The sequence below is a fragment of the Cetorhinus maximus genome, chromosome 7 (assembly GCF_964194155.1).
Source record: "Cetorhinus maximus chromosome 7, sCetMax3.hap1.1, whole genome shotgun sequence".
NCBI classification, from domain to species: domain Eukaryota; kingdom Metazoa; phylum Chordata; class Chondrichthyes; order Lamniformes; family Cetorhinidae; genus Cetorhinus; species Cetorhinus maximus.
Window position 1 is genome coordinate 4792846 of NC_135885.1, and position 27239 is coordinate 4820084.

Sequence of the window (27239 nt, forward strand, 5' to 3'; positions counted from 1 at the left end):
AAAAGCAAAGACTGAGGGCTGAAGGGGTTTAACTGGGAAGGCATTGAGAAGGTAATTCTATTTGTGCTGTGTCCAAAAGAGGATTATAATATGATAGTCAATAAAAAATCTGCAAATTAGGAGAAATTTCTTTGTCTTTGCCTGGTGACTGATATCAAGGCAGCATTTGACCGAGTGTGGTATTAAGGAGCCCGAACAAAACTGGAGTCAATGGGAAATGGGGGGAAAACTCTCCGCTGGTTGGAGTCACACCCAGCACAAAGGAAGATGGTTGTGATTGTTGGAGGTCAATCATCTCAGCCCCAGGACATCACTGCAGGAGTTCCTCAGAGTAGTGTCCTCAGCCCAACCATCTTCAGCTGCTTCATTAATGACCTTCCTTCCATCGTAAGGTCAGAAGTGGGGATGTTCGCTGATGATTGCACAATGTTCAGCACCATTCGCGACTCCTCAGATACTGACATTGTCCTTTCCCCCCCGCCCCCGCCTCCTCCTCACCCCCACCCTCCATAATCCACCAGCCAGCTCTTGTCAGGGGTAGAGTTCTGTCACTCACTAGCTTCCCAAGCAGCTGATCTTCAGCAAGGCACCTGGGCAGTGAGGGGCAGTTGTCTGCAGGGGTAATTGGGGCATCATTACAGCTCCTCAAATTGCCCCCCCCCACCATCCACGCACACCCTCAACAACCTCTGGCGACGATCGCGAACACTGCTTTGTTTATCCCTTCCCAATCCTGGCAGCGCACAGCCCAGGTATAGCTCCCCTCACTCCCATCTTGGATCTGCTTACCCTGCACTAACTTGTGATTTGACCTAGAGCCGTCCTCCATTGTAATTTTGTGCTGTATTTCATATATATCCCGGAGCAATGCAGAGATGACAGTAGTGTCTAAATGTGCCACAGTTTTATTTACAAGAGTTTTAAAATATCTCTGCCATCACAAAATGTCTGCACTCATGCTTATAACTCAGCGTCTAGCAGCTCTGTGGTGACTGTTTACTTTGCTCTGAGTCCACACCCAGGCTTAACCAATCAAGCACAGTAAGCATAGATTAGTTACCAGACTCACACAGTCAAACTCAGAAGAACTAAACAATTGAACACCACACCTTTCTCTCTCGCCCCTTCCCTATTCCTTTCTACCTGTATCTCTCAGCTTCTCTCCCTTTCCCTCTCTCTCTCCCCCTCTCCTCTCTTACTCTTCCTGTCTGTCCCTTCACTACCTTCACTCTCTGCTTCTCTCCCCTTATGCTCTTCCTCACTCTGGCTTCCGCCTTCTCTGAATTTCTCCACCTTCCTCCCCCTATCTCCACCACCTCTCTTTCAGTCTCTCTTTTGTGCCAGAGCTCCTTTCCTAGGTCAAGAGGTCGTAGTAGTAGTAGCATCGTAGTATTGTCACTGGACTAGTAATCCAGAGGCCCAGGGGAATGCTCTGGGGTCCTGGGGTTTGAATCCCACCACGGGAGATGGTGAAATTTGATTCAATAAAAATCTGGTATTAAAACTCTGATGACGACCAGGAAACCATTGCCGATGGTCATGAGAACCCATCTGGTTCACGAATGTCCTATAGGGAGGGAAATCTGCCCTCCTTAACCTGGTCTGGCCTCCATGTGACTCCAGACGCACAGCAACGTGGTTGACTCTTAAATGCCCCCTGATCAAGGGCAATAAATGCTGGCATAGCCAGTGATGCCTACATCCCATGAAAGAACAGATGTAAAAATATTATTCTCCTCACAGAGAAGCACTGAAAGTGAACTGATTTAATGACTGCATGCGATATTAATAAAAACTAAATCTTGTGTAACGCCCTGGGGCTCCTGTTTTGTGGCACCGATTTCTGTCTCTAGCCTCACTACCCCCCCCAGCGCTAAGTGGATCAATAATCTTCATTTTCAGAGTCTGTAAACACTCACATTCCCCCCCCACATTATTCTCTCCAGCTGCCTATTCTGCAGTTCCAGTGGGAATGGTGGTTTGGGGCGAACCGTTTTTAAGGAAGGATACAGAGCGGAGGTTCACTAGGCTGCTCCCTGGGATGAGGATCACTGTCTGGGAACGAGAGGTCACTCCATTTAAGACAGAGACGAGGAGAAACGTTGTTCTCTCCTGAGGGCCGTGAGCCTTTGGAACTCTCTTCCTCAAGAGGCGGTGGAAGCAGAGTCTTGGAATATTTTTAAGGCGGAGCGAGATAGATTCCTGATTAACAAAGGGGGTGAAAGGTTATCGGGGGGTGTAGGCGGGAATGCGGGGTCGAGGTTACAATCAGATCAGCCACGGTCTTATTGAATGGCGGAGCAGGCTCGAGGGGCCGAGTGGCCTCCTCCATCTCCTGTTTGTTGTGAACTAATTGCTGGTAAAGTGGGGAAATAAATCTCGGCAAAGTTTGTAAACTGTCCGACTGTGTACTCTGTCCTTTCCTGCAGCTTCACTGAGATGGATGAACAAACAATCCAGCATTGCTTCCGTTACACTGCAGCTGTCCTGACCAGCACGATGTCTGTTCAGAAGGAGCAGCATCTGAAGATTGAATGTCAGGTGACTTGCTTCATACGCTCAGAGATTCCCCTCACCTTCCTTATGTCCCCCGGACCCAACCCCTGCATCCACCACCCCCCCCACACCCCCTGCTGACCCCGCGCATCACCCCCCTACCCACCCCCACATACCGCACATCATCCCCAGCCTGGGAGGCAGCAGGGTTCTCTCAGCTGAGGTTCAGTGGGCAGCACACTCACCCCCAAGTCAGAAGGTTGGGGGTTCCAGTCCCCATTCAGAGACCTGAGCAAGAAAATTCAGGTTGAAACTCAGAGTGCTGCACTGTCAGAGGGTCAGTACTGAGGGAGTGCTGCACTGTCGGAGGGTCAGTACTGAGGGAGCGCTGCACTGTCGGAGGGTCAGTACTGAGGGAGTGCTGCACTGTCAGAGGGTCAGTACTGAGGGAGCGCTGCACTGTCAGAGGGTCAGTACTGAGGGAGCGCTGCACTGTCGGAGGGTCAGTACTGAGGGAGTGCTGCACTGTCACAGGGTCAGTACTGAGGGAGTGCCGCACAATCGGAGGGTCAGTACTGAGGGAGTGCTGCACTGTCACGGGGTCAGTACCGAGGGAGTGCTGCACTGTCGGAGGGTCAGCACTGAGGGAGTGCTGCACTGTCGGAGGGTCAGTACTGAGGGAGTGATGCACTGTCGGAGGGTCAGTACTGAGCGAGAGCTGCACTGTCGGAGGGCCAATACTGAGGGAGTGCTGCACTGTCACGGGGTCAGTTCTGAGGGAGTGCTGCACTGTCAGAGGATCAGTACTGAGGGAGTGCTGCACTGTCGGAGGGTCAGTACTGAGGGAGTGCTGCACTGTCGGAAGGTCAGTACTGAGGGAATGCTGCACTGTCAGAGGGTCAGTACTGAGGGATTGCTGCACTGTCGGAGGGTCAGTCCTGAGGGAGTACTGCACTGTCGGAGGGTCAGTACTGAGGGAGTACTGCACTGTCAGAGGGTCAGTACTGAGGGAGTGCTGCACTGTCGGAGGATCAGTCCTGAGAGAGTGCTGCACTGTGAGAGGATCAGTACTGAGGGAGTGCTGCACTGTCAGAGGGTCAGTACTGAGGGAGTGCTGCACTGTCGGAGGGTCAGTACTGAAGGAGTGCTGCACTGTCGGATGGTCAGTACTGAGGGAGCACTGCACTGTCGGAGGGTCAGTGCTGAGGGAGCGCTGCACTGTCATGGGGTCAGTACCGAGGGAGTGCTGCACTGTCAGAGGGTCAGCACTGAGGGAGTGCTGCACTGTCGGAGGGTCAGTACTGAGGGAGCGCCGCACAGTTGGAGGGTCAGTACTGAGGGAGTGGTATTAATTATCCTGTGGAGCTGGGGCAGAGTCTGTCAAAGGCAGTTTGATCATTGCGGCTGTATGGAGATGTCTCCTGTGGGTCTGTGTGGATCTGTCTGCCCTGGGGGGAAAGTGGAAATCTTTGAGAAAGGTACAGATTTCCAGGTGACATACCTGAAGGTCCCGAAACTACAAAGCGGCCTTGGTACAGGCCGTGCATCTTGAACCAGCCTTCATTCAGGAACATCCCCCTTATCCACCATCATTGTGGTTGTATTAATCCAGGATTGCACCTTACCCCCTGTCCACGAGTTCAGACCTGGAATAAAAACAGAAAATGCTGGAAAAACTCAGCAGGTCCGGCAGCCTCTGCGGAGAGAGAAACAGAGTTAACCTTTCGAGTCCGTGTGACCCTCCTTCAGAACAGTGTCTGGACTCTGGGATGTTTCCAGCTCGTCCAGGCATGGAAACTTTGGGAAATTATCCTGGAAATGGGATGTGGGCGTCGCTGGCTAGGCCCAGCATTTGTTGCCCATCCCTAATTGCCCTTGAACTGAGAGTGTCTTGCTCGGCCATTTCAGGGGGGCAGTTAAGAGTCAACCACATGGCTGGAGTCACATGTAGGCCAGACCGGGTAAGGACGGCAGATTTCCTTCCCTAAAGGGGCAGTAGTGAACCAGATGGGCTTTTTTCCAAACATTTGATGATAGTTTCATGGTCACCATTACTGAGACTAGCCATTACATTCCAGATTTAATAAGTGAATTTAAATCCCACCAGCTGTCTGGGCCTCTGGATGACTCATCCATTGACATTACCACTACCCACCTTCTCCCCATATCCCTACTCCCACCCACCCGCATCTTCCCCATATCCCTCACTCCCACCGACCCACATCTTCCCCATATCCCTCACTCCCACACACCCACATCTTCCCCATATCCCTCACTCCCACCCACCCACATCTTCCCCATATCCCTCGCTCCCACCCACCCGCATCTTCCACATATCCCTCACTCCCACCCACCCACATCTTCCCCATATCCCTCACTCCCACACACCCACATCTCCCCCATATCCCTCACTCCCACCCACCCACATCTTCCCCATATCCCTCGCTCCCACCCACCCGCATCTTCCACATATCCCTCGCTCCCACCCACCCACATCTTCCCCATATCCCTCGCTCCCACCCACCCGCATCTTCCACATATCCCTCGCTCCCACACACCCGCATCTTCCCCATATCCCTCACTCCCACACACCCGCATCTTCCCCATATCCCTCACTCCCACCCACCCACATCTTCCCTATATCCCTCACTCCCACCCACCCACATCTTCCCCATATCCCTCACTCCCACACAACTGCATCTTCCCCATATCCCTCACTCCCACCCATCCGCATCTTCCCCATATCCCTCACTCCCACACACCTGCATCTTCCCCATATCCATCGCTTCCACACACCTGCATCTTCCCCATATCCATCGCTTCCACACACCTGCATCTTCCGTTTATCCCCTGCTCCCACCCGCCTGCATCTTCCCCATATCCCTCACTCCCACCCATCCGCATCTTCCCCATATCCCTCACTCCCACCCGCCTGCATCTTCCCCATATCTGTCATTCCCACCCACCTGCATCTTCCCCATATCCCTCACTCCCACCCGCCTGCATCTTCCCCATATCCATCGCTTCCACACACCTGCATCTTCCCCATATCCCTCAATCCCACCCACCCGTATCTTCCCCATATCCCTCGCTCCCACCCACCTGCATCTTCCCCATATCTGTCACTCCCACCCACCCTCCTTCACCCCATGCCCCTTACTCCCACCCACCCGCATCTTTCCCATATCCCTCACTCCCACCCACCTGCATCTTCCCCATATCCCTCACTCCCACCCACCCGCCTTCTCCCCATACCCCTTACTCCCACCCACCCGCATCTTCCCCATACCCCTTACTCCCACCCACCTGCATCTTCCCCATATCCCTCACTCCCACCCACCTGTATCTCCCCCATATCCCTCACTCCTACCCACCCGCATCTTCCCCTTATCTGTCACTCCCACCCACTGCCTTCTCCCCATATCCCTCACTCCCACACACCCGCCTTCTTTCCATATCCCTCGACCCCATACCTCCAAAACTCTCACTCCATCAATATACCTAATTCTCTCGACTCCATTTACACTCAGTGCTTCTGCATCGTTCTCTGCCAACCATTCCCACATCTGAACCACCCCATCCCTTTACTAACGTTCCTTCCCGCGCGGCATCCTCTCAGTTTGACTCAGGTTTCCCCAGGATCTGGAACCTCCCCTCCCGGTGAATAGGCCCCTTTAGCAGTTTCGGGACCTTCAAGCAGATCGCCCAGAAATCTGCACTTTTCGGAAAGGTTTCAAGTCCCCCCCCCCATCAGGATAGGCAGACCCACAGGAGACATCTCCATACAGCCGCAATGATCAAACTGCCTTTGACAGACTCTGCCCCGGCTCCTCGGGATAATTAATACCAGGAATTTGTGTGGGATTTTTCAGCAGCTCTGAGCGCACTGCTCAATATTCTGCTGAACAGCTCCGACCACACCTGGAGTTTAAAATTCACATCCTCACTTTCAAACCCCTCGCCCCGCCCACCCACCCCCCCCCGCCTCCCTAGCTCTGTAACCTCCTCCAGCCCTCACAACCCTCCGAGATCTCTGCGCTCCCCCAATTCTGGCCTGTTGAGCAGGATTTTAATCATTCCACCATTGGCGGTCATGTCTTCAGCTGCCAGTGCCCTAGGCTCTGGGATTGCCTCTCCAAACCTCCCTCTCCTATTTTAAGATCCTGCTTAAACCCTACCTCTTTGGCCCAGATTTTGGTTACTTGTCCGAATACCTCTTTGTGTGTCTTGGTGTCAAAATTCGATTGATAACGCTCCTGTGAAGCACCTTAGGATGTTTTATTCTGCTAATGGTTGGATATAAGTGTAAGTTGAGTTGTGATGAATAATAAGCTGAGCTCCCGGTGAGGAGTCATGATCGGAGAGAGCTCGGACCAGAGGAACAGGAGGAGGCCATTCTGTTCAGTGAGATCAAGACTGACCTCTATCTTAACTCTGTCATCCCTGTATCAACCAATCCCCTCACCCAACAAAAATTCATCACTCACCATTCTGAAGTTTTCAGTTGACTCCCCAGCACCGAAAGCTTTTTTGTGGGGGGGAGAGTTCCAGGTTTCCCACCCCCTTTCTGTGAAGGTGCTCCCTGCCCTCACTCCTGAACAGCCTGGCTCGAATCCCGGGATTCTGCCCCCTTGTTCTGGATATCCGCCCCCCACCTGAGAAAACAGGTCTAATCTATCAAATCCTTTTCTGATTTTGCACACATACACGCCATACACATGTGTCCATCACGCTGACATGCACACAAATATACACATGCACACACAAACATACACACAGACATGGACCTTATCATTCTTTTATCAATTTACCACCTTGATGTAATTAACATTATTATACACTAGCGAGAGAGATAGGTTAACAGTTTAACCATGTCAGGAAATATGTGTGTGTGAGAGCGTGTGCGTGAGTTTATGTGTGTGACAGTGTCAGAGTGTGTGTGTTTGTGTGTGTGTGTTTGTGTGAGCATGTATGTGTGTGTGAGTGTGTGTCTGACTATGTGAGTGTGTGTGTCTCTGTGTGTGTGTGCAAGTGTGTGAGAGTCTGTGTATGTGTGTGTGTCTCTATGTGTGTGTGTGTGCAAGTGTGTGAGAGTCTGTGTATGTGTGTGCGTGTGTGCGAGAGTGTGTGAGTGAGTGTTAGTGTGTGTGAGTATGAGAGAGTGTGAATGTGTGACTCTGTGTGTTTGTGTGTATGTGCGAATATGAATGTGTGTTTATGTGTATGTGAGTATGAGAGTGTGAATGTGCGAGTGTGAGTGTGCGTGTGTGACTGTGAATGTGTGTGAGAGTGCACAAGTGGGATTGAGGAGTACTTTAAGTGTCTGTGCGTGAGAGTGAGTGTGAGTGTGCTAGTGTGTGCGTGAGTATGAATGTTTGTGAATGTGCATAAATGGGATTGAGGGGTACGTTGAATGTGTGTGTGTGAGAGTGTGTGTGAGTCTGTCTGAGTGAGTGTGAATGTGTGAGTGTGATTGTGTGTATGTGTGAGTGTGAATGTGTGAGTGCATGTGAGTGTGTGTGTGTGAGTGTGTATGTGAGTGTGTGTGTGAATGTGTTTCTGTCTGAGTGTGTGTGTGTGAGTGTGAATGTGTGAGTGTGCATAAATGGGATTGAGGGGTACGTTGAATGTGTGTGTGTGAGACTGTGTGTGAGTCTGTCTGAGTGAGTGTGAATGTGTGAGTGTGAGTGTATGTATGTGTGAGTGTGAATGTGTGAGTGCGTGTGATTGTGAGTGTGAGTGTGTGTATGTGTTTCCGTCTGAGTGTGTGTGTGAGTGTGAATGTGTGAGTGTGAATGTGTGAGTGTGAGAGTGCGTGTGAGTGAGTGTGTGAGTGTGAGTCTCTGTGCTGTGTGAAGGAGCGGGTAGGTGGGAAGGGTTTTGAAACAGTCCTGATGGTTTGCATCTCTTCCTGATTGCTACCAACACTGGGAAAGCGCCCAGAGCCCCTGATCCACAGCGATTGCTCACAGCATTGGGAGAGTCAGAAAGACAATGGGAGGGAATGCCCAGATGAAATAAGACAGAAGAGTTGGTGATATCGCGGTGTGCCCTTGAACTGTAAACTCTGGGTAGAGGTCCAAACAGCCATCTGCCCTGTTAATCACCAAACTGCTACTAAAGCTGAATGTTTTCTCTCTCTCTCTCTCTCTCTGCAGGCTCTACTTCAAGTTGCGAGAAATCTCTTCACACATTTGGGTAATTAAATCTGTTTACCACCTAGTTATAAAAGAGACTTAAAAAGAGCAAACCCACAGCTCACAGTGATCTTGATCAGAGATGGAATATTGCCGGAGATTCTGTGCGGGTCGATAGCCGGAATGCTGGAGTTAGCCTGGGCGGGGTGGAGTGGTGGGGGGAGTTGGGGGGTGGGGGGTGGGGGGTCGGGGGGGTGGGTGGGGGGAGTGGGGGGTTGGGGGGGAAGCAATGCTCTCCATCCTGAGTCCCACCAGACTTGAAACAGACCTTTGACCCCGAAATGCACGTGGCCTAATTCCCTCTATGGACTTGCCAACCCGGGGCTGTGTGTATTCCTGGAGGTTTTGTCACATGCCTCCAACTCCACCACCCCCCACCCTCCCACACACACACACTTCCGCCATTGATCACCTGACCCATCCATTCCCACGCTGCCTCTCACCCAATCAGGAAAGAATCCAACTCTTCATTCGGTGATTGGATGGTTCATATGGTCTAGTTGAAATCAGCCATTTCCCCCTCCTCTCCACCATTCTTCAGTTCTTTTTTTTTTAATATTAAATTAAAAATAATCAAAGAAAATGTAAAAAAAATAAGCAATTTCTTTTAACTTTCTTCCTGCATGCAGCAGTGGCCTGGAGATTAATCTTCAATCCCTGGGATCTCCAGGGCAATCCTGGAGAGGGTTGGCAACCCATATTCACCACCCGCGTGATGGTGTTGACCATCTTGGTTGGGGCACCAGGTCCTGAGGGTCTATCTGCAGGTGGACTGTTTGGAGTGTTGAGCAACATGTTCATCCTCAGATGGTGAGCCCCCTCCTTGACCCGCTGCAGTCCCATGTGGCGTAGGTACACCCACAGTGCTGTTAGGGAGGGCGTTCCAGGATTTGGACCCCGCGACAGTGAAGGAACGGCCGATATATTTCCAAGTCAGGATGGTGAGTGGCGTGGAGGGGTGGGGGTGGTTCCCATGTGTCTGCTGCCCCTGTTCGTCTAGGTGGTAGTGGTCGTGGGTTTGGAAGGTGCTGTCGAAGGAGCCTTGGTGAGTTGCTGCAGTGCATCTTGTAGGTGGTACACACACTGCTGCTACTGTGCGTTGGTGGTGGGTGTCTAGTTCTCATTCTTCAGGATCCTATCTTGCAGAGTGCCCTGCGTGACAAGGCCTCTCTCTGGGATGCACTGGGAGACGATGGGAAGTGTGTCTTTTATTTTGTGTTGTATTGTGCTCGTCAGCTTCATACTGTCTAAGTTGTATTATTTCTGTTACCTTGTGCTGTAGCTGTCAAGAGGCAGATTAAATTTCATTTACTGTTCATGTTATGCTAATGCCTTACCACTCTGATAAAGAGTAACATCATTTCCATCTGATTGTTATTGAAAGCTCTTCATGCTCTGACTGCAGTGCTCCGGGCTGTTTGCTTTGGATATGACAGGTTTCTGCGTCTCTGCCTCCTCAGAGTTGTCAGTACCACCTTGCCGTGGGTTCTGATCTTCACTGTGGAGGAAGGTTCCAGCTCCTTCAGAACCCAAGGAGGTTGAGGGAGATTTAACTGAGGTGTATAAAATTCTGAGGGGCCTAGAGAGAGAGAGAGAGAGGGGTGGGGTGGGGGTGGTGGAATGGTGTGTGGGTGTGTGTGGGCGTAGTGTCACTGGGCTAGGAATCCAGAGGTCCAGGCTAATGCTCTGGGGACATGGGTTCAAATCCCAACACAGCATCTGGTGGAATTTAAATTCAATTCATAAAAATCTGGAATTGAAAAGCCAGTCTCAGTAACATTGACCATGAAACCATTGCTGATTGTTGTAAAAACCCAGCTGGTTCACTAATGTCCTTTAGGGAAGGGAATCTACCGTCCTTACCCGGTCTGGCCTATATGTGACTCCAGACCCACAGCCATGTGGTTGACTCTTAACTGCCCTATGAAATGGCCGAGCAAGACACTCAGTTCAAGGGCAATTAGGGATGGGCAACAAATGCTGGCCTTGCCGGTGATGCCCACACCCCATGAAAGAATAATGAAAATAGACAAGGTAAAAATAAGAAGGATCTATTTCCATCAGCAAAGAGGTCAACAACCAGGGGGTTGAGATTTAAAGTAATTGGTTGAATGATTAGAGGGAAGCTGAGTAATTATCCTCACCCAGAGGGTGGTGGGGGTCTGGAACTCACTGCCTGAAAGGGTGGTAGAGGCAGAAACCCTCTTCTCATTTAAAAAAAACACTTGAATGTGCACTTGAGGTGTAACCTACAGGGCTCCAGACCTGAAGCTCAAGGGTGGATTTTAACTGGATAGACCCTGTTTGGTCAACAGGACACAATGGGTCAAATGGCCTTTCACGGTGCTGTAAAGCTCTCTTTCTGTTCTCAATCCTCGGGTGTTGGTGCTCTCCCGGAGTGGCTGATGGAAGGAGGAATGGTTCCGTGCTCTGAACCCGAGGTCAGAAATCAGGTTTTGAAATTGGACGCTGTTATCGATCACTATGGCCCTGGTGTGGGTGCAACCCGACACAATTACAGTGGTCGCTTGGGCGGGTTGATGGACAACACCGAGGGTCTGTGGGGCTGTTCCACAGTCTGCGCGTCCCGGAGCTTCAGAAAGCGACACGGTAAAAATTGGGAAGTGTTTCCCTTTGACAAGTTTGTTAAAGATCCTCTGTTCACCTTTTGCAGATAATGTTTCAGTCCTGCTGCAGGAGGTCATCCAGGAAGCACGTAATCTTACCAACGCGGAGAGGTGAGTCTTACCGCCCGGGGGTTCCGCGGTGACAATGCCAAGGTGTCGGTGGGGGCGGTGGGGGGGGCACCCTCCCGCCTCTGGATCAGGGGTTGTGAGTTCGAGTCCCACTCCAGAGACTTGAGCCCATAATCCAGGAGGACATTCCCAGAGAGGACTGAGGAAGTGTTGCCTCTTAGTGTGACATAGTAAACTGGGGCCTTGTCTGCCTTCTCAGGTGAATGTAAAAGATCCTGCAGCAGCATTTTGAAGAAAAAGCAGGTCGATATTGGCATCCTGGCCAGTGTTTCTCACTCAACCAATAGATTATCTGGACCATTATCGCCTTGCTGTTTGTGGGAGCTTCCTGTGCGCGAACTGGCTGCTGCATTTCCTACATGACCACAGTGACCACGTTGACTACAATGACTACCTGAAGTACTTTACTGGCTGGAAAGCACATTGAGGCATCCTGATGGCACGAAAGGCGCAATATAAATGCATGTCTTGCTTTTCATTTAGAGGGTCTCCCCCTCCCGACTCTGCTCTCACTCCTGCTTTCCTATGCTCCCTCCTCCACTCTCCCTCTTGCTCTCCCTCACGCTCTTTAATCCTCCCGACTCCGCTCTCACTCTCGCTCCTTCTCACACTCATTTACCATCCCAGCTCCACTTTCAGTCGCGCTGTTCCTTGTGCTTTTATCCTCCCGGCTCCATTTATAGTTTACATGGACTTAGTCATGAGTTATCAGTAAGCACTTAAAGTTTAACCACACAAGACTCGGAACCTCTTCTGGACCTACAGAACACACAACATGTTGGCCGCTCTTGGAAAACCCCAGACCCTCCAATAAGTTAGAACAGAAGTTTCAGAGCTGGAAAATTAAAGGTGCAGCATTTAGGCCTGACTGAAAGCACTTGGGGTGAAGGCACAGAGGGAGCTCACCTGGGAGATGCTCAGTGGCAGAAGTGGAGGCTGGAGGCTGAAGAAAGATGTACAGCTGAGGATTGTGGAGGTCCAGTCTGAATATCCACAAAGTGCAGAATCAAAGGACCCAGCGGTGGGGAACTAAAAAATTAAGTTCTTGGTCAGGACTAGTTCTAAAAAGTTTTCTGCCCTTGAAAATACATTTAAGTTATGAAGAGAGGTTGGATAGACTTGGGTTGTTTTCGTTGGAGCAGAGAAGACTGAGGGGCGATCTGATCGAGGTGTACAAGATTATGAGGGGCATGGACAGGGTGGATAGGGAGCAGCTGTTCCCCTGAGTTGAAGGGTCAGTCACGAGGGGGCATAAGTTCAAGGTGAGGTGCAGGAAGTTTAGAGGGGATGTGAGGAAAAACTTTTTTACCCAGAGGGTGGTGACGGTCTGGAATGCACTGCCTGGGAGGGTGGTGGAGGCGGGTTGCCTCACATCCTTTAAAAAGTACCTGGATGAGCACTTGGCACATCATAACATTCAAGGCTATGGGCCAAGTGCTGGTAAATGGGATTAGGTAGGTAGGTCAGGTGTTTCTCACGTGTCAGTGCGGACTCGATGGGCCGAAGGGCCTCTTCTGCACTGTGAGATTCTGTGAAAAGTCAGAGCAGCCCAATTCCAGAAGCATCGTTTCCAGCCGGGTTCAGAATTGGCGCCACACCACGTGGCAACTGAGCTCATCGCAAAGGAAAAAACATCGTCAGCTTCGAAACTCTGGCCGAAGCCGGGAAACGAAGGTAAAACCCGAGAATCCACCCAGATTGCAGGGAAGGCCCAGAACGGCCGATTAAGTTAATCGCCGCGCACAATGAACGAGAAAGAGGTCAGACTGCCCACACCATCACAGCGGGAGCCTGCCAAAGCAGGACAAGCATGGGAAGACCCTTTAAAAGAACAATTAATGCAACACCATCTTCAAAACCCGCACAGCATTTAAAGCTCTACTTTAAACAAGGGGCTGCTATATCATGGACAACAAATCTATGTTACCAGAGCAAGTTGGACTGACTCATGGGCCAAACCAGATGCAAAATTGAGAAGAAAAGTTTTAATTTGCTGGAGTACATCTGGCCTAAGTAAGAACTCAGATGAAGTCCAGATTAACCTAATTCAGTGGAGTTTACAGATGAAGTAATCCTAATGCAATGCATTGATGAATCCTCAGCCAGTTTTGATGAAATATTAAAAGCCTTTGACAAATATTTTAACCTTCAAATTGTGGAGTGCACAGAGCTTAAATAGAGGGAGAGAAAACTCCCAGTAAAGCTGTGAAAGGGTAGAAGACAATACCCGAGCAAGCCACACGATGGCGGTAGACAGGCAGAGAACCGACCAGAAGTCTTAGAAAATAAATCTTTTTGAAAATGCTGACACATTCCCCAAACTGCAACAAGCTGAGCTACCTGACAATGATGGAAGGGAAAGTTGTAGTGCGTTCCAAGCTACAAGGGGATAGTGAAGCCATGAATAGCACCATTTCGGAACTGAAACAAGTTAATATTCCATCAGAGGTAGACCTGGCTAACAGTTAAAAACCAAAATGAAGGACAAGAACCAAGCTCTGCTGTAGGTAGAGAGAGAAAAGACAGAAATCAGATGGGAAAATGTTCATATCAAAGTTGAGTTGATTTGAAGCACAAGATTCAAGCTGAGTACATACGTTTGGAAACTCATAATAAACTAAAACCTTCAGTGAACCAAATTGTTCAATCTCTGAACAAACAAGCTTCTGAGGTGGCTCAAAGGTACAAGGAAGCTTTGAAAGCAACAGAAAGGTCAGATTTTGAGAAGAATGCAATAAGAGAAAATTTGAATCACGTGCAGACTCAGTTCCAGCAAAGCACGAGGAGGAAATAATAACTCTGAGTTCCATTGTTGGCAAATCAGAGAGGGGGTTGTGAAAACTCAACCAGAAGTGCAGCCAGGCACAGCAGCAGACAGGACATGTGCTCAAAGAAGCTGCCATCCAGAAAGACTCTCTGAGGAATCAACACACGCCCGTGGGAAAAACACAAGGAGTTAAGAGATGTTAAATGCTACTTCAGAAAAAGCTGCGTTGGAACTATCAGCGGTGACAAAACAATACACTGATCAACGCGAGATGGCAAGAGCTGAGCAAGAAAACAAGCAGTTGAAAGAACAGCTAATTGCCCTTCAAGATCAAATGCAAAAGGAGTCCATAACCCTTCAGCAGCATGAAGAAATGAAGGATGCCTCGAAGAGCAGAATGGAGGGACAGGAGCAAAAAGTCGAGGGGACTCCGCTGAAATACAAGAAAACTTAAGGTGAAGCAATTGAACTTCAGAAAGAAAAGGAGAACCTGTTGAGGGACCTGCACACACTACAAAGATCCCTGTGGTCAAAGTTTGTTCCATTGGAAAATTACAAAGAGAAGCAGATGAATTTTCCGTCTCTCCCAAAGAAGAACTGAAGAGCAAGTTGGCAGAGAAGACTCCGGAATATTCTACATTCCAAGAGGAAGCCAAGAGGTACAAGAAAGAGACCGCAGAGCTGAAGAAAACAGTTGGACATTTGGAAGAAAACTTAAGAAAAACGTTACATTTCCAAAGAGATATACGAAGAAATGAAAATCAAGAGCCTAGGGTGACAAGAGAAAGCCGAAGTTCTCACAAAAGGGTATAAGGAATCTGAAAAACAATTAGCAGAAGTGCGATTACAGAGTGTGAGCTTGGAAGTTAGTTGCAGAGGGAATCAGACTCTGCCAAGCGAAAAAAAACTGATCAGTGCAGAAGACCAACGTTCGCACACGAAAACCGAGAACTGATGAGAAAACTGGAGTGTTGCTCACAAGAAGGGGAACGTTTGAAAGAAGATCTGAAACGCTTAAATGATAAACTTGTAGAGGCAAATTCAGCAAAGATAAATCTCCAATTAAAACTTGATGAACTTCAAGCATCAGAAGTCTCTATGAAGCAGCGTGAAAAATGCCTGGAACAGGAGAGAAGGGATTGCTGATGAATTGGAACAGTTGGCTGAATGCAGAATTAACAACCAAAACTGGTGAAAAAAGGAAGAAGAGGCATCATGATTGCAATGCAAATACGTTGGGTAGAGACTTGGGAGAAGCTCTAGTATAAGGGTATCTGGCATCACAAGGGTTAAGGTGGGACTGGGAAACAGTGCTGCCCACAGTGTGATGTAAAGAGTCACATGACCTGAGACGAGAGAAAGTTGTGGACTGGATAGAGACTTGTGTAGAATCCAGCATGGAGCTAGCTCCTAGCTTGGACTATACCCTGTATATATGTACATAGTTGTATGTTATCAAACACTTAATGTTTAACCATATAATACTAAGAAGTTCTTTATGAGTGACCTACTGAATATGCAACATACAACAATTTCAACATCACCTTTGTCATCTGCTAATGGCGATTCACCATTAACAACAGACACCTCTTCAGGCACCCCGGCAACCTCCATGGCTACCTGTTCCATGGAATAGATGTGTTTCAGCCAGGCTGACCCACCCCCAGTCTGGGCTAGCTCTGTGGCATTCTTTGCCCTTGTTGACTGCACCGACAACATGAATTGATGTTCTCCTGATATAGAGCGCACAGAGGGATACTGCTCCTGACTGTGTTTGTGCATCATCGTGCTCATTCATGTTTGTTCTGTGTGCAACCACACGAGTAGCTTACACACACAAGCCTCAGTGCAGAAAGCAGAGATATGTGCCACATCTTGCACGTTAGCTTCAGTGTGCAGGGGTGACCCTTCCCTTGGAGCTTTACGTGGATGGGCCAAGCTACTCACCTTGCTGGAACACAGCCGGTCATCGAACCCTTTCCCGCACTGAATCCATGAGCGCTGATAGTCTCCCTGCTGCAATCACCACAGCCGCACTTTAAATCCAAGCCTTCATGGTTGCTGCAGTCGGGCTACATTAGCCAGCTGGGTGGCTGAGGCAATCAGATTGCAGTGCTCTGATTCACATTTGTCTGTTTATATACACTAATCATTTTCACCACATCATCAATAATTGCTGCTAAGGTTTGGTAGAGGAAATGCTCTGTGCAGATGCTGGGTGCCATGTATGTTGTGGCTGTGACTCCAAGGTAGCCTGCTGTGCTCCACGGCCAACAACAGTCTGACTGGTTTACTCCCTCTTAGTCACTGTTCTGCTGTGACAGCTTGCAGATGTGAGGAACCTGGTCAAGGGTCAACAGTGTGGGCACATCGTGATAGGTGGGTGGCAGAGGGCAAGTGGCTGAGACAATGAGCATGGCGCTGTTCATCATTCATCCACCCACCAAGTCCTGGCAGCTAACGATATGACTGCACAGTATCTGGACCAGGTAGCGGTGCCAAGACGATGGCATCTCCATGGTTGTGTCTTGTGAATCCACTCCGCGCACTCAGTGGTTCAGTAGAGTACACTTTGATTTAGCAGCGACAATGATAATATCCCTGTAGGGAAAGCCCATGGTGGGCCACCCGTTTCGGGATCAGCCAACAGTTGGACAACCTTCACAGCTTTGATACTCACCTGACAATGCAATGACGTCTCCTCCAAGGCTAAGGCTCTTCACCCTTGACGCGATGCCTCTCAAATGGACTTTAAGACCGTTTTTTTCCACCTCCATAACATCGCCCAACTCCCTCCCGCCTCTGCTCACCTGCGGTTGAAACCCTCGAAACCCAACCATTCCAAAGCACTGCTGGACAGTTTCTCATCTTCCACTCTCCATACACCCTGATAGGACAAACAAAACTCTGCTCCCAATAATCTGACTCTAAATCAGGTCCCATTCACCCATCGCCCTACTGCTCAATGACCTGAATTGACTTCCATCACTTCACAATGCTCCTTATTTAAAATGTTAATTCCTCTTTTCAAATCCCTCCATGGCCTCGCCCCCCCCTCCCTATCTCTGTAATCTCCTTCAGCCCTACAATCCTCCGGGATGATTCTGCGCTCCACCAGCTCTGACCTCTTGGGTTTAATCGCTCCACCATTGACGGCCATGCCTTCAGCTGCCTGGGCCCCAATCTCTCGGCCTCTCCACCTCACTTTCCTCCTTTAGGATTGTTACAATAATGAGGTTTATAAGATTATTATACTTTTGGACGATAACTTTAAATTTAGGGTAAAACGAAAGGGGTCATGTAACCTGTCTTGCCACCGGCCTGGCCATAAGCCTGGGTGATTTGATTGTTAGAGATTAATGGAAGGCTTAGATTGTCTAACTGGGAAGAAGCTGTAAGATATTTACACTCGGAGACATTAGCAGCAGCCCGTTTGTTAGCAATGACCCAGATTTCTGCCAAAGTGGAGAGGCTCTCCACTGTGATGAAAATGGCGGACGAGCCCAGAAATCCTAAGTCCCGCCCCTCCGAACAATGCGCTTGTTTTTTTCCGCAGGGGCGGGGCTGGAGTCTGGCTGGGGCTCGTGCATGCCTGGTTTATGGAGGCAATTGGCCACTTAAGTCACCAGCTGCCTCCACTGAAGTGGGATTTTGGTAGCCGAGGAGAGTGAAACTCAGATTAGACCAGATAAGAGCTGGTCTGAACTTGTGGATTCATTTGGATAGCCAGGTAAGGTAAGGTACCCCTTTGTGTCTGGGCCTGGGACACGTTTGGGAGAGGTACATCACCCTTTGGGAGGGGTAAGGTACCCTTTGGGAGGGATAAGGCATCCTTTGGGATTGTTAAAAGTAAACATGAATGTGCGTAAAAGGTACATAAACTAATAGGATGTGATAAAGCTTTCAAAGAACTGCCAGCTGTCAAAGAGCTGTCAAAGGATACTAGGTGAAAACATGGAGGCGATGAGGGTAAAGGGTGGTGGTTGGGGGGCATGCATTGGCATGAGTTGGCACTAATTTGCCTTGGGGTTATAAAGGATCATGGGGATTTTAGGGACATCGGGAGTATGAGGGGCCATGGGGCATGGGTAGAGGGGCATGGGTTGGCATTGGGGTAGGAGGGGCCATGAGACATGAGTAGAGGGGCATGGGTTGGCATTGGGGTAGGAGGAGCCATGGGACATGGGTAGAAGGGCATGATTTGGCATAGGGGGTAGGAGGAGCCATGGGACATGGGTAGAAGGGCATGATTTGGCATAGGGGTAGGAGGGGCCATGGGACATGGGTAGAAGGGCATGATTTGGCATAGGGGTTAGGAGGAGCCATGGGACATGGGTAGAAGGGCATGATTTGGCATGGGGGTAGGAGGGGCCATGGGGGTGGGTAGGGAGCATGGGTTGACACAGGGGGTTTGAAGAACCATGGGACTGGGTGGGGGCATGAGGTGGCATAGGTTGGCATGGGATGGGTCATGCGGAGCGTGTGGGGGTGCTGAGGGGTGAGGGCCGGAGGGCTGCTTTTTTGTTTAAACTTTTAAAACTTAATTCAACAAAATGCCGGAGCACAGAGGCAGGTCTTCCACCCGGCCCACATCTGCCCCTGGCAGACTCTGCACTCATTCCGGGGGCAGTGGGCCTGACTTCTAATCTATCCTGGCCTCCTCCCCCCTACCCAGGAACGAAAGTCAGAACTGCGGGCGGCCATTTTTAAAGGCCAGGTTCGCAGAGCCGGGAATTCTTCCATCTCTGTGTACCTGATCCGAGAGCAAAAACCTAGGCCTGTGAGTCTCCAAAGTTCCAGAAAAGCATTGACAATGTCGGGTTGTAAGCAATTGTGCTTTAAACTGTCCATTTAGTTCCAAGGTGTAAGAGAGTTGGGCTCTCAAGGATAGCTAATTAGCTATTCTACTTAGATACAAGGCCCCGGTGATTCACGTTGCCATGGGGAAGGATACAGAGGAAGCCATTGTAAAGCTTGAGTCACAGACTTGCCTAGAATATCATTTAATATCACAGGTAGTGTTTGGAGTGTGCCTGGATCTGGGAAAGAGGGAGCAACTAGAGGCCAATAAAAGTCTCCATGGTTCGCTGTGCAGGAATGAGGATGGATTCTGGCACTTGCATTGAAAAGACCAAACTAGTGGGGAGTTTAAACAAGACTGGAAGAGTTGCCAACCTTGGACTAGAGGGAAAGCCTCACTGTGAAAGACAGTTCTAAGATTGCAAGTTACCAGGCTGAGAAAAGAAAATAACTGGGATAATCCTAAGAATCACTTTGGATTGATTTTTAGAAAATTGAATGTTTAGGGCCGGGATTTTCCGGCCCCATCATGGGTGGGACCCGCCACGGGCGAGGCAGCGCCCCAGCCAGAAATCCATTGACTTGCAGCGGGACAGGAAGATCCCAGCAGCGGGCCAGTGTGGAAAATCCCGCCCTATGTAACAGACAGTGTAAAGTATACCTGTGAAGTGTGTTTAATCGGTACGGCTAAGAATAGGAAGTGGCTGGTGGTGAGGGGGTGCGGTGTGGCGGCAGTATTCCGTTCTGTGATTTAAAGTATAAGTTGCCTACAAACAGTGTGTTTAGTTACTAGTGCTTTAGTCATTTGTTACAGTAAACATCTTAAAATGTGGAATCTTGATGTGTTATTCTTTTAGCTATTCACTGGAAATTTGATTTTTTTATTTAAAGTCATCAGTCTCTACAGAGATTCTCCTTAAGAACCTATCACTTTGACCCAGCTCTTGCTCACATGTCCCAATATCTCCTTAAGTGAGTCAATGACAAATTATTTTGTTGCATACTGTTACTGTGAAGCACCTAATGATGTCTTACAACATGGAGAGGTAAATGCAAACTGGTGTCGCTGAAGTCTCCCCATCAGGGACCCTGTTAAAGAGGGAGTCTCTCCATCAGGGACCCCTGTTAAAGAGGGAGTCTCTCCATCAGGGACCCCTGTTAAAGAGGGAGTCTCTCCATCAGGGACCCCTGTTAAAGAGGGAGTCTCTCCATCAGGGACCACTTTTAAAGAGTGAGTCTCTCCATCAGGCACCCCTGTTAAAGAGGGAGTCTCTCCATCAGGGACCCCTGTTAAAGAGGGAGTCTCTCCATCAGGGACCCCTGTTAAAGAGGGAGTCTCTCCATCAGGGACCCCTTTTAAAGAGGGAATCCCTCCATCAGGGACCCCTGTTAAAGAGGGAGTCTCTCCATCAGGGACCCCTGTTAAAGAGGGAGTCTCTCCATCAGGGACCCCTTTTAAAGAGGGAGTCCCTCCATCAGGCACCCCTGTTAAAGAGGGAGTCTCTCCATCATGGACCCCTGTTAAAGAGGGAGTCTCTCCATCAGGGATCCCTGTTAAAGAGGGAGTCTCTCCATCAGGCACCCCTGTTAAAGAGGGAGTCTCTCCATCAGGGACCCCTTTTAAAGAGGGAATCCCTCCATCAGGGACCCCTGTTAAAGAGGGAGTCTCTCCATCAGGGACCCCTGTTAAAGAGGGAGTCTCTCCATCAGGGACCCCTGTTAAAGAGGGAGTCTCTCCATCATGGATCCCTATTAAAGAGGGAGTCTCTCCATCAGGGACCCCTGTTAAAGAGGGAGTCTCCTCATCGGGAACACCACTAAAGAGGGGGGGGGGGTCTCCTTCTGCTTTGTGTATTTGAGTCTGGAACTGATTATAAATGTGTTCTCTCTCTCACTCCCTTTCCTTCCCATTTCTGGCCTCAGCTGTTCCGTGTTTCTTTTGGAGCATAACAATAAGGAACTGGTGGCGAAGGTGTTTGACGGGGGATTCGTGGCTGACGAGGTGAGGCTGCGTGCTCTAACTGGCGATGGCTGAGGGGCTAACCATCCACTAGCCATTCACGAGGCTGTGGGCTTGTGGGGTGGTGGGTAGGGAACGATCATCTCTGTAAAAGTGGTAAATCTAGGGCAGGGACAGGGTTACTCCCACGGTAAGGTGATAATTAAAGGCACTGATGCTGCATGAGTCCGTGGCAATGACCTCTGACCCCCCAAAATTAGCTGTGTTACTGGATGAGAATCCCAGAGTTCACATGGCAGCTTGGCGATCTGTGGCGCTCTGATCCCACAAGGACTGACTGCGTTTCAGTACTGGGCGCAGTACACCTCAGGAATAATACCCATGCAGAGGGTGAAGTGCATAGTCAGCAGAATTATTCCGAGGTTGAAAGAGTTAAATTGTGAGGGCTGGGGGCATAAACTATCGGTTGATATTCCCGTCAATGCGGAAGATTAAGGGGTGGCCTCATCGAGGGGTTTGGAATCTATTTCCTCTGGTGGGGGCGGGGTGGGAACAAGAGAGGCAGAACCTTAAAATGGGAGCCAGGCCGTTCAGGGATGATGTCAGGAATCCCTCCTTCCCACAAAGGGGAGTGGAAATCCGGAACTCTCTTCCCCCCGAAAAAGGCTATGGATGCTGCGGGGTGGGGAGGCGGGGTGCAAATGGAGATTTCAAGACAGAGATCGGTCAATGTTTACTTGGGGGGATGGGGTAAAGGTGGGTTGATGGAGTTGAGGTGATCGATTTGATTGGTAGAATGGGAGCAAGGGCTGAATGGCCTTCGCCTGTTCCTAACCCAGTTTCTTAATTCAATAACTCTGGTCATTTGAAAAAAAATTTACCACGGCCATTGCTGGATGGTCCTAAATCCAACTGATTCACACCGAAATGATAAAGTGTGGTGCTGTCTCCCCCTCAGGCAGATTAAGGGCCGGAATTTCCCAGCCCCTCCCTCCGGTGGGATCTTCCAGTCCCCCTGAAGTCATTGGAATTTTGGGTGCCTCACTGTGTCCGCCATGGGGGTCCCGCTACGGCAGAGTCAAATAACTCTGGCCAACGTCTACCCAACTATCCTTTCTTCCTCGATACCATTATTATTTTCCTTTCTTTTCTCCTTTCTCCCTTTTGTCTCTTTCTTTCCTCCCTCCTTCCTCCCAGCCTTCCTTTCATTTTCCCTCCCTGCCCTCACTCGTTCACCCTCCCTCACTCCCTCTTTCTTATACTCTTTGGAGTTCAGAAGGGTGAGAGGCGAGCTCATTGAAACCTAGAAGATTCTGAAGGGGTTTGATAGAGGAGACGCTGAGAGATTGTTTCCGCTGGTCGGGGAATCTAAAACACGGGGGGGGTGGGGGTGGGCACAGCCTCAGGATGAGGGGCCCATCGTTTAGGACTGAGATGAGGAGAAATTACTACACTCAGAGGGTTGTGAATCTTTGGAATTCTCTACCCCAGAGGGTTGTGGATGTTCCATCGTTGAGTACAACTAGGGCTGGGATAGACTGATTTTTGGTCTCTCAGGAAATTAAGGGATATGGGGAACGGACAGGAAAATGGAGTGGAAACCAAAGATTAGCCATGATCGTATTGAATGGCAGAGCAGGCTCGATGGGGCGTGTGGTCTACTCCTGCTCCTACTTGTCTATTGTGTTCTTTCCCTCCATCCCTCCCTGCCACTCTCCCTCCCTTCTTTGCACCCCTCCTTCCTTCCTCTCTCCCTCCCTGCTCACTCCCCTCCCTCCTCCCCTTCCTCTCTTCCTGCCTCCTTCCACATCCCTCCCCCTCTCTCCCCAGCTCCTAACCTCCCCCCACCTCCCCCCCTCACCCTCTCCCACCATCAGGCAAGTGTAATAAGCATTCTTTGCCTGTGTCTTCCTAGTCTGCTGAGTTCCGGATGCCAGCCGACCAGGGGATCGCAGGGCATGTGGCAACGACGGGCAAAATTCTCAACATCAAGGATGCCTACTCTCACCCACTATTCTACCGGGGGATAGATGACAGCACGGGCTTCCGGACCAGGAACATCCTGTGCTTCCCCATCGTCGATGACAACAACAGTGAGTACAGAGCAAGATCCCATCATTGCTCCATCTCCCCATGCTCCCAACGCACGGAGAGAGAGACACCTCAGCATAGAGGGACAGAGCAGTCCCTGTCACAGGAAGGGGCAAAGAATTGGAAGATCAGGCATGTGATTTCCTTTTTAGTAGCCTTTTGAAAGCAGATGTGTGTGAATGGTAGCAGAGAAGTAATATTATGGCTTCATTAATAGGAGCATAGAGTAAAAGATTGAGGAAGTTATGTTAAACCTGTATAAACTAATTTAGCCTCAACTGTATTGCATCCAGTTCTGGGCCCCACACTTTGGGAAGGGTGTGAAGGCATTGGAGAGAGTGCAGAAGAGATTCACAAGAATGGTTCCAGGGATGAGGAACTTCAGTTACGTAGATAGTTTGGAGAAGTTGGGACTGTTCTCCTTGGAGAAGAGAAGGCTGAGAGGAGATGTGATAGAGGTGTTCAAAATCGTGAGGGGCCTGGACAGAGTAGAGAGGGAGAAACTGTTCCCATTGGTGGAAGGATCGAGAACCCGAGGGCCCAGATTTAAGGTAATTGTCAAAAGAAACAATGGCGACATGAGGAGAAACTTTATCTCAAAGCAAGTGGCTGAGGTCTAGAATGCATTGAATCTGTTAAACTTATGTTGAACCCGGAGGAACAGTTCTGGTCTCCATATTATAAAAAGTTGCTGGAGAAGGTGCAAAAGAATAAAAGATTTAGAAGGACAATGACAAAACTGAGAGGTTACATCTCTCAAGAAGGACGCCCGTGAGCCACAAACATGACCAATATTCATATTCGCTGTCTGTACACAAATCACCAAATAACATCAAGTTCAATTTCACAAAGTGCATGTTGGTTGGGTTTAGACTCAGTAGATCATGGCCATAACAAAAGGTCAATAGCCCCACTGCCAGGACTGAGAGCGACATCCAAACCTGCATGGATGAACAGCGGAATCCTGGGTAGCATTTTACTGGTGTCGGCCAAATAAGAGGCTGCCATTGGGACCACCATCCAATTGAGGACAAGGACTCCCCTTCTCTCAAAACAGCCAGCCCAATCAGAGGACCAGCAGCTTGGCAATGCCGCTGGCAGAGGTGGCCACTGCTGAGCCTGCATGGAGAAGAGGACGCCTCCATGTTGAGGCACCCATGAAGGGCAGGTAAGATTTTTTTTATTTACCAGGCAGGCAGGTCTTCACTGGCCACTCAATTGGTTTAACGCTGCTGAGAATATCCGGTGGCGGTGGGAGGGTATTGGGCTCCCCTAGTAACACCTTCCGCCGCCATTTTATCAGGTCACCCCCTCACCCACCCCTCCGTCCCACAGGCCCATCACCAGAGGGCTGTTACTGTCCAACCCCATGAGTTCATTGGAGGAGTTTGACAAGGGTGTTGTTTATCACCAGTCCACTTCAATGTCTAGGCAGAAGCAATGATGGAAGAGGCATTTGAAGACACAGAATCTGGTGTTATTGGATGAACATTAGTTGGATTTCCAGAAGACAAAACAGTTGTAGCAAGCACAGAGTGATTACAAGCCTTCCCAATAGACTAGTAACACCAGGCATGGACTTTGGAATGAAAGTGAACATTGGCAAAACTAAAGTCAAACATATCTCAACACCACTGGGAAATATTCCAGACATTGTTAGAAGGAAGCCAGCTAGAACAGGTGCAAGAATTCAAGTACTTAGGGAGCATAATATCTGCAGATGGAAGATGTAACAAAGAAATAAGGATAGCAATGGGAAAGGGCGTGTTTTGGAAGAAGAAATGGTTGCTGATCAGAAAGCTGGATGAACAACTCAAGATCGGATTTGTTAAGAAGTAGATTTGGAGTGTGGCTTGGTACAGGTGTGAGACCCGGACCTTAACGGAAAGAGGAGACCGACTTGCTGATTAACTTTGAAATGTGGGATTGGAGGAGAAATGGGAAGGATCAGCTGGACAGGAAAAGTAACAAATGATGAAGTGTTGAGGAGAGCGAACGAACAAAGAGATTTGAGGAACGTAATTACGAACAGACAGAGTGACCGGGCAGGGCACATCTTAAGAGGAAGCGGACTAGTAAGAGAGGTAAGGGAGGGAAAAGAGGTAGAGGGAGGAAGAGATTATCAATGGAGAGAGAGAGACAGAGATAACGTTTCGAGTCCATATGACTCTTCTTCAGATCTGAAGAAGAGTCATACGGACTCGAACGTTATCTCTGTCTATCTCTCCACAGATGCTGTCAGACCTGCTGAGCTTTTCCAGCATTTTGTTGTTTTCATTTCAGATTTCCAGCATCCGCAGTATTTTGCCTTTATTATATAAGAGATTACCGATGTTGGATGGCTTGAAAATCGAAGGGCGTTACTGGTGAATGAAAAGACTGGCACGGGCTAGAGACGTGGAAAGTGTACCATGGGCCAAGGGCTTGGAGCACGCGTGATGGCGATGACGAGTTCAAGTCTCACTCCAGAGGCTTAAACCCATCATCGAGGCTGATACTCCCAGTGCCGATAGTGAGGGAAGTTGCTGCACTGTCAGAGGTGACATCTTTCAGATGAGATGTTCCACGGCTGAGTTCAATAGGGATCTGAAATAAAAACAGAAATTGCTGGAAAAACTCTGCAGGCCTGGCAGTATTTGTGGAGAGGGAAGCAGAGTTAATGTTTTGAGCCCCATTTGCCTCTTCTTCAGAGCTCCAAGTTCTGAAGTTCTGCAGAAGGGCTCCTGGTTCCAAAGTCGGGTCGTACGGACTCGAAACGTCAACTCTGTTTCTCTCCACACAGGTGATGCCAGACCTGTTGAGCTTTTCCGGCATTTCCTGTTTTTCATATCAGATTTCCAGCTTTCCTTAGTATTTTGCTTTCATTCAACTGGAATTTGTCGGGTAAGTGGATCAAGGGATAAGGAGCAAAGGCAGTCAAATGGCACTGAGATACAGATCACACGAGATCTCATTGCAAGATGCAACAGGCTTGAGAGGCTGAATGGCCTCCTCCTGTTTCTAATGGCCCAGCTCTGCATCCCAACTTGCCCAGTTTCTAACTCAGTCAATCTGCTAATTTTGAGATAAATGACCAGGAAAGCTGCTAATTTGTCAAATAAACCCAACTGGCTCAATGAGACTTTAAACTGAGGTCCTGTCTGCCCTCTTGAGTGAATGTAATAGAATTTTATCGTTTATTGTGAGGGGAATTGAATACAAAAGTAGGGAGGTTATGCTTCAGTTGTACAGGGCACTAGTGAGACCACATCTGGAGTACTGTGTACAGTATTGGTCTCCTTATTTAAGGGAAGTTGTAAATGCGTTAGAAGCAGTTCAGAGAAGGTTTACCAAACTAATACCAGGAATGGGTGGGTTGTTTTATGAGGAAAGGCTGGACAGGTTAGGCTTGTATATGCTGGAGTTTAGAAGAGTAAGAGGCAACTTGACTGAAACATAGAAGATCCTGAGGGGACTTGACAGGGTGGATGTGGAGAGGATGTTTCCTCTTGTGGGAGAAACCAGAACTAGGGGTCACTGTTTAAAATTAAGGGGTTGCTCATTTAAGACAGAAATAAGGAGAAATTGTTTCTCTCAGAGGGTCGTGAGTCTTTGGAACTCTCTGCCTCAAAAGGTAGTGGAGGCAGGGTATTCTTAAAAATATATATTTGAATATCCTTAAAGCAGAGTTAGATAGATTCTTGATAAGCAAGGCGGTGAATGGTTATCGGGGGTAGGCGGGAATGTGGAGTCAAGGTTACATTAAGATCAGCCATGGACTCATTAAATGGTGGAGCAGGCTCGAGGGGCCGAGTGGCCTCACTCCTACTCCTAATTCGTATGTTCGTATGTATGTTCATAAAAGATCCCATGAAGAAGAGGAGGGGAGCTCTCCCCAGTGTCCCTCAACCAACATCACTAAGCAGATTATTTGATCAATATCTCAGTAGATGTAAACATCCACTCACACCTTCTCAAAGAAGAGCAGGGGAGTTCTCCCTCGTGTCTTGGTCAATATTTATTCCTCAATCAACATCACAAAAAACAAATGATCTGGGTCATTATCACATTGCTGTTTGTGGGAGCTTGCTGTGTACAAATTGGCTGCCCACGTTTCCTACATTGCAACAGTTCAAAGAAGTTGGATGCTAAAGTCAGCCCGCACAGGAGTGGGGTGACCTTGGATGGGCAGC

General features: G+C 49.2%; 1 protein-coding gene across 3 annotated transcripts in view; it reads left to right on the forward strand.

The window, feature by feature from the left end:
• pde2a (phosphodiesterase 2A) overlaps positions 1-27239 on the forward strand; it is a 279683-nt gene that overhangs the window by 184934 nt on the left and 67510 nt on the right. For all 3 annotated transcript variants that reach the window (XM_078544965.1, XM_078544967.1, XM_078544966.1), the window contains exons 13-17: positions 2430-2541; positions 8655-8694; positions 11368-11431; positions 20940-21018; positions 22892-23069. In XM_078544965.1, coding sequence (XP_078401091.1) covers positions 2430-2541; positions 8655-8694; positions 11368-11431; positions 20940-21018; positions 22892-23069 — 473 coding nt within the window. The remainder of the gene's footprint in view (positions 1-2429; positions 2542-8654; positions 8695-11367; positions 11432-20939; positions 21019-22891; positions 23070-27239) is intronic.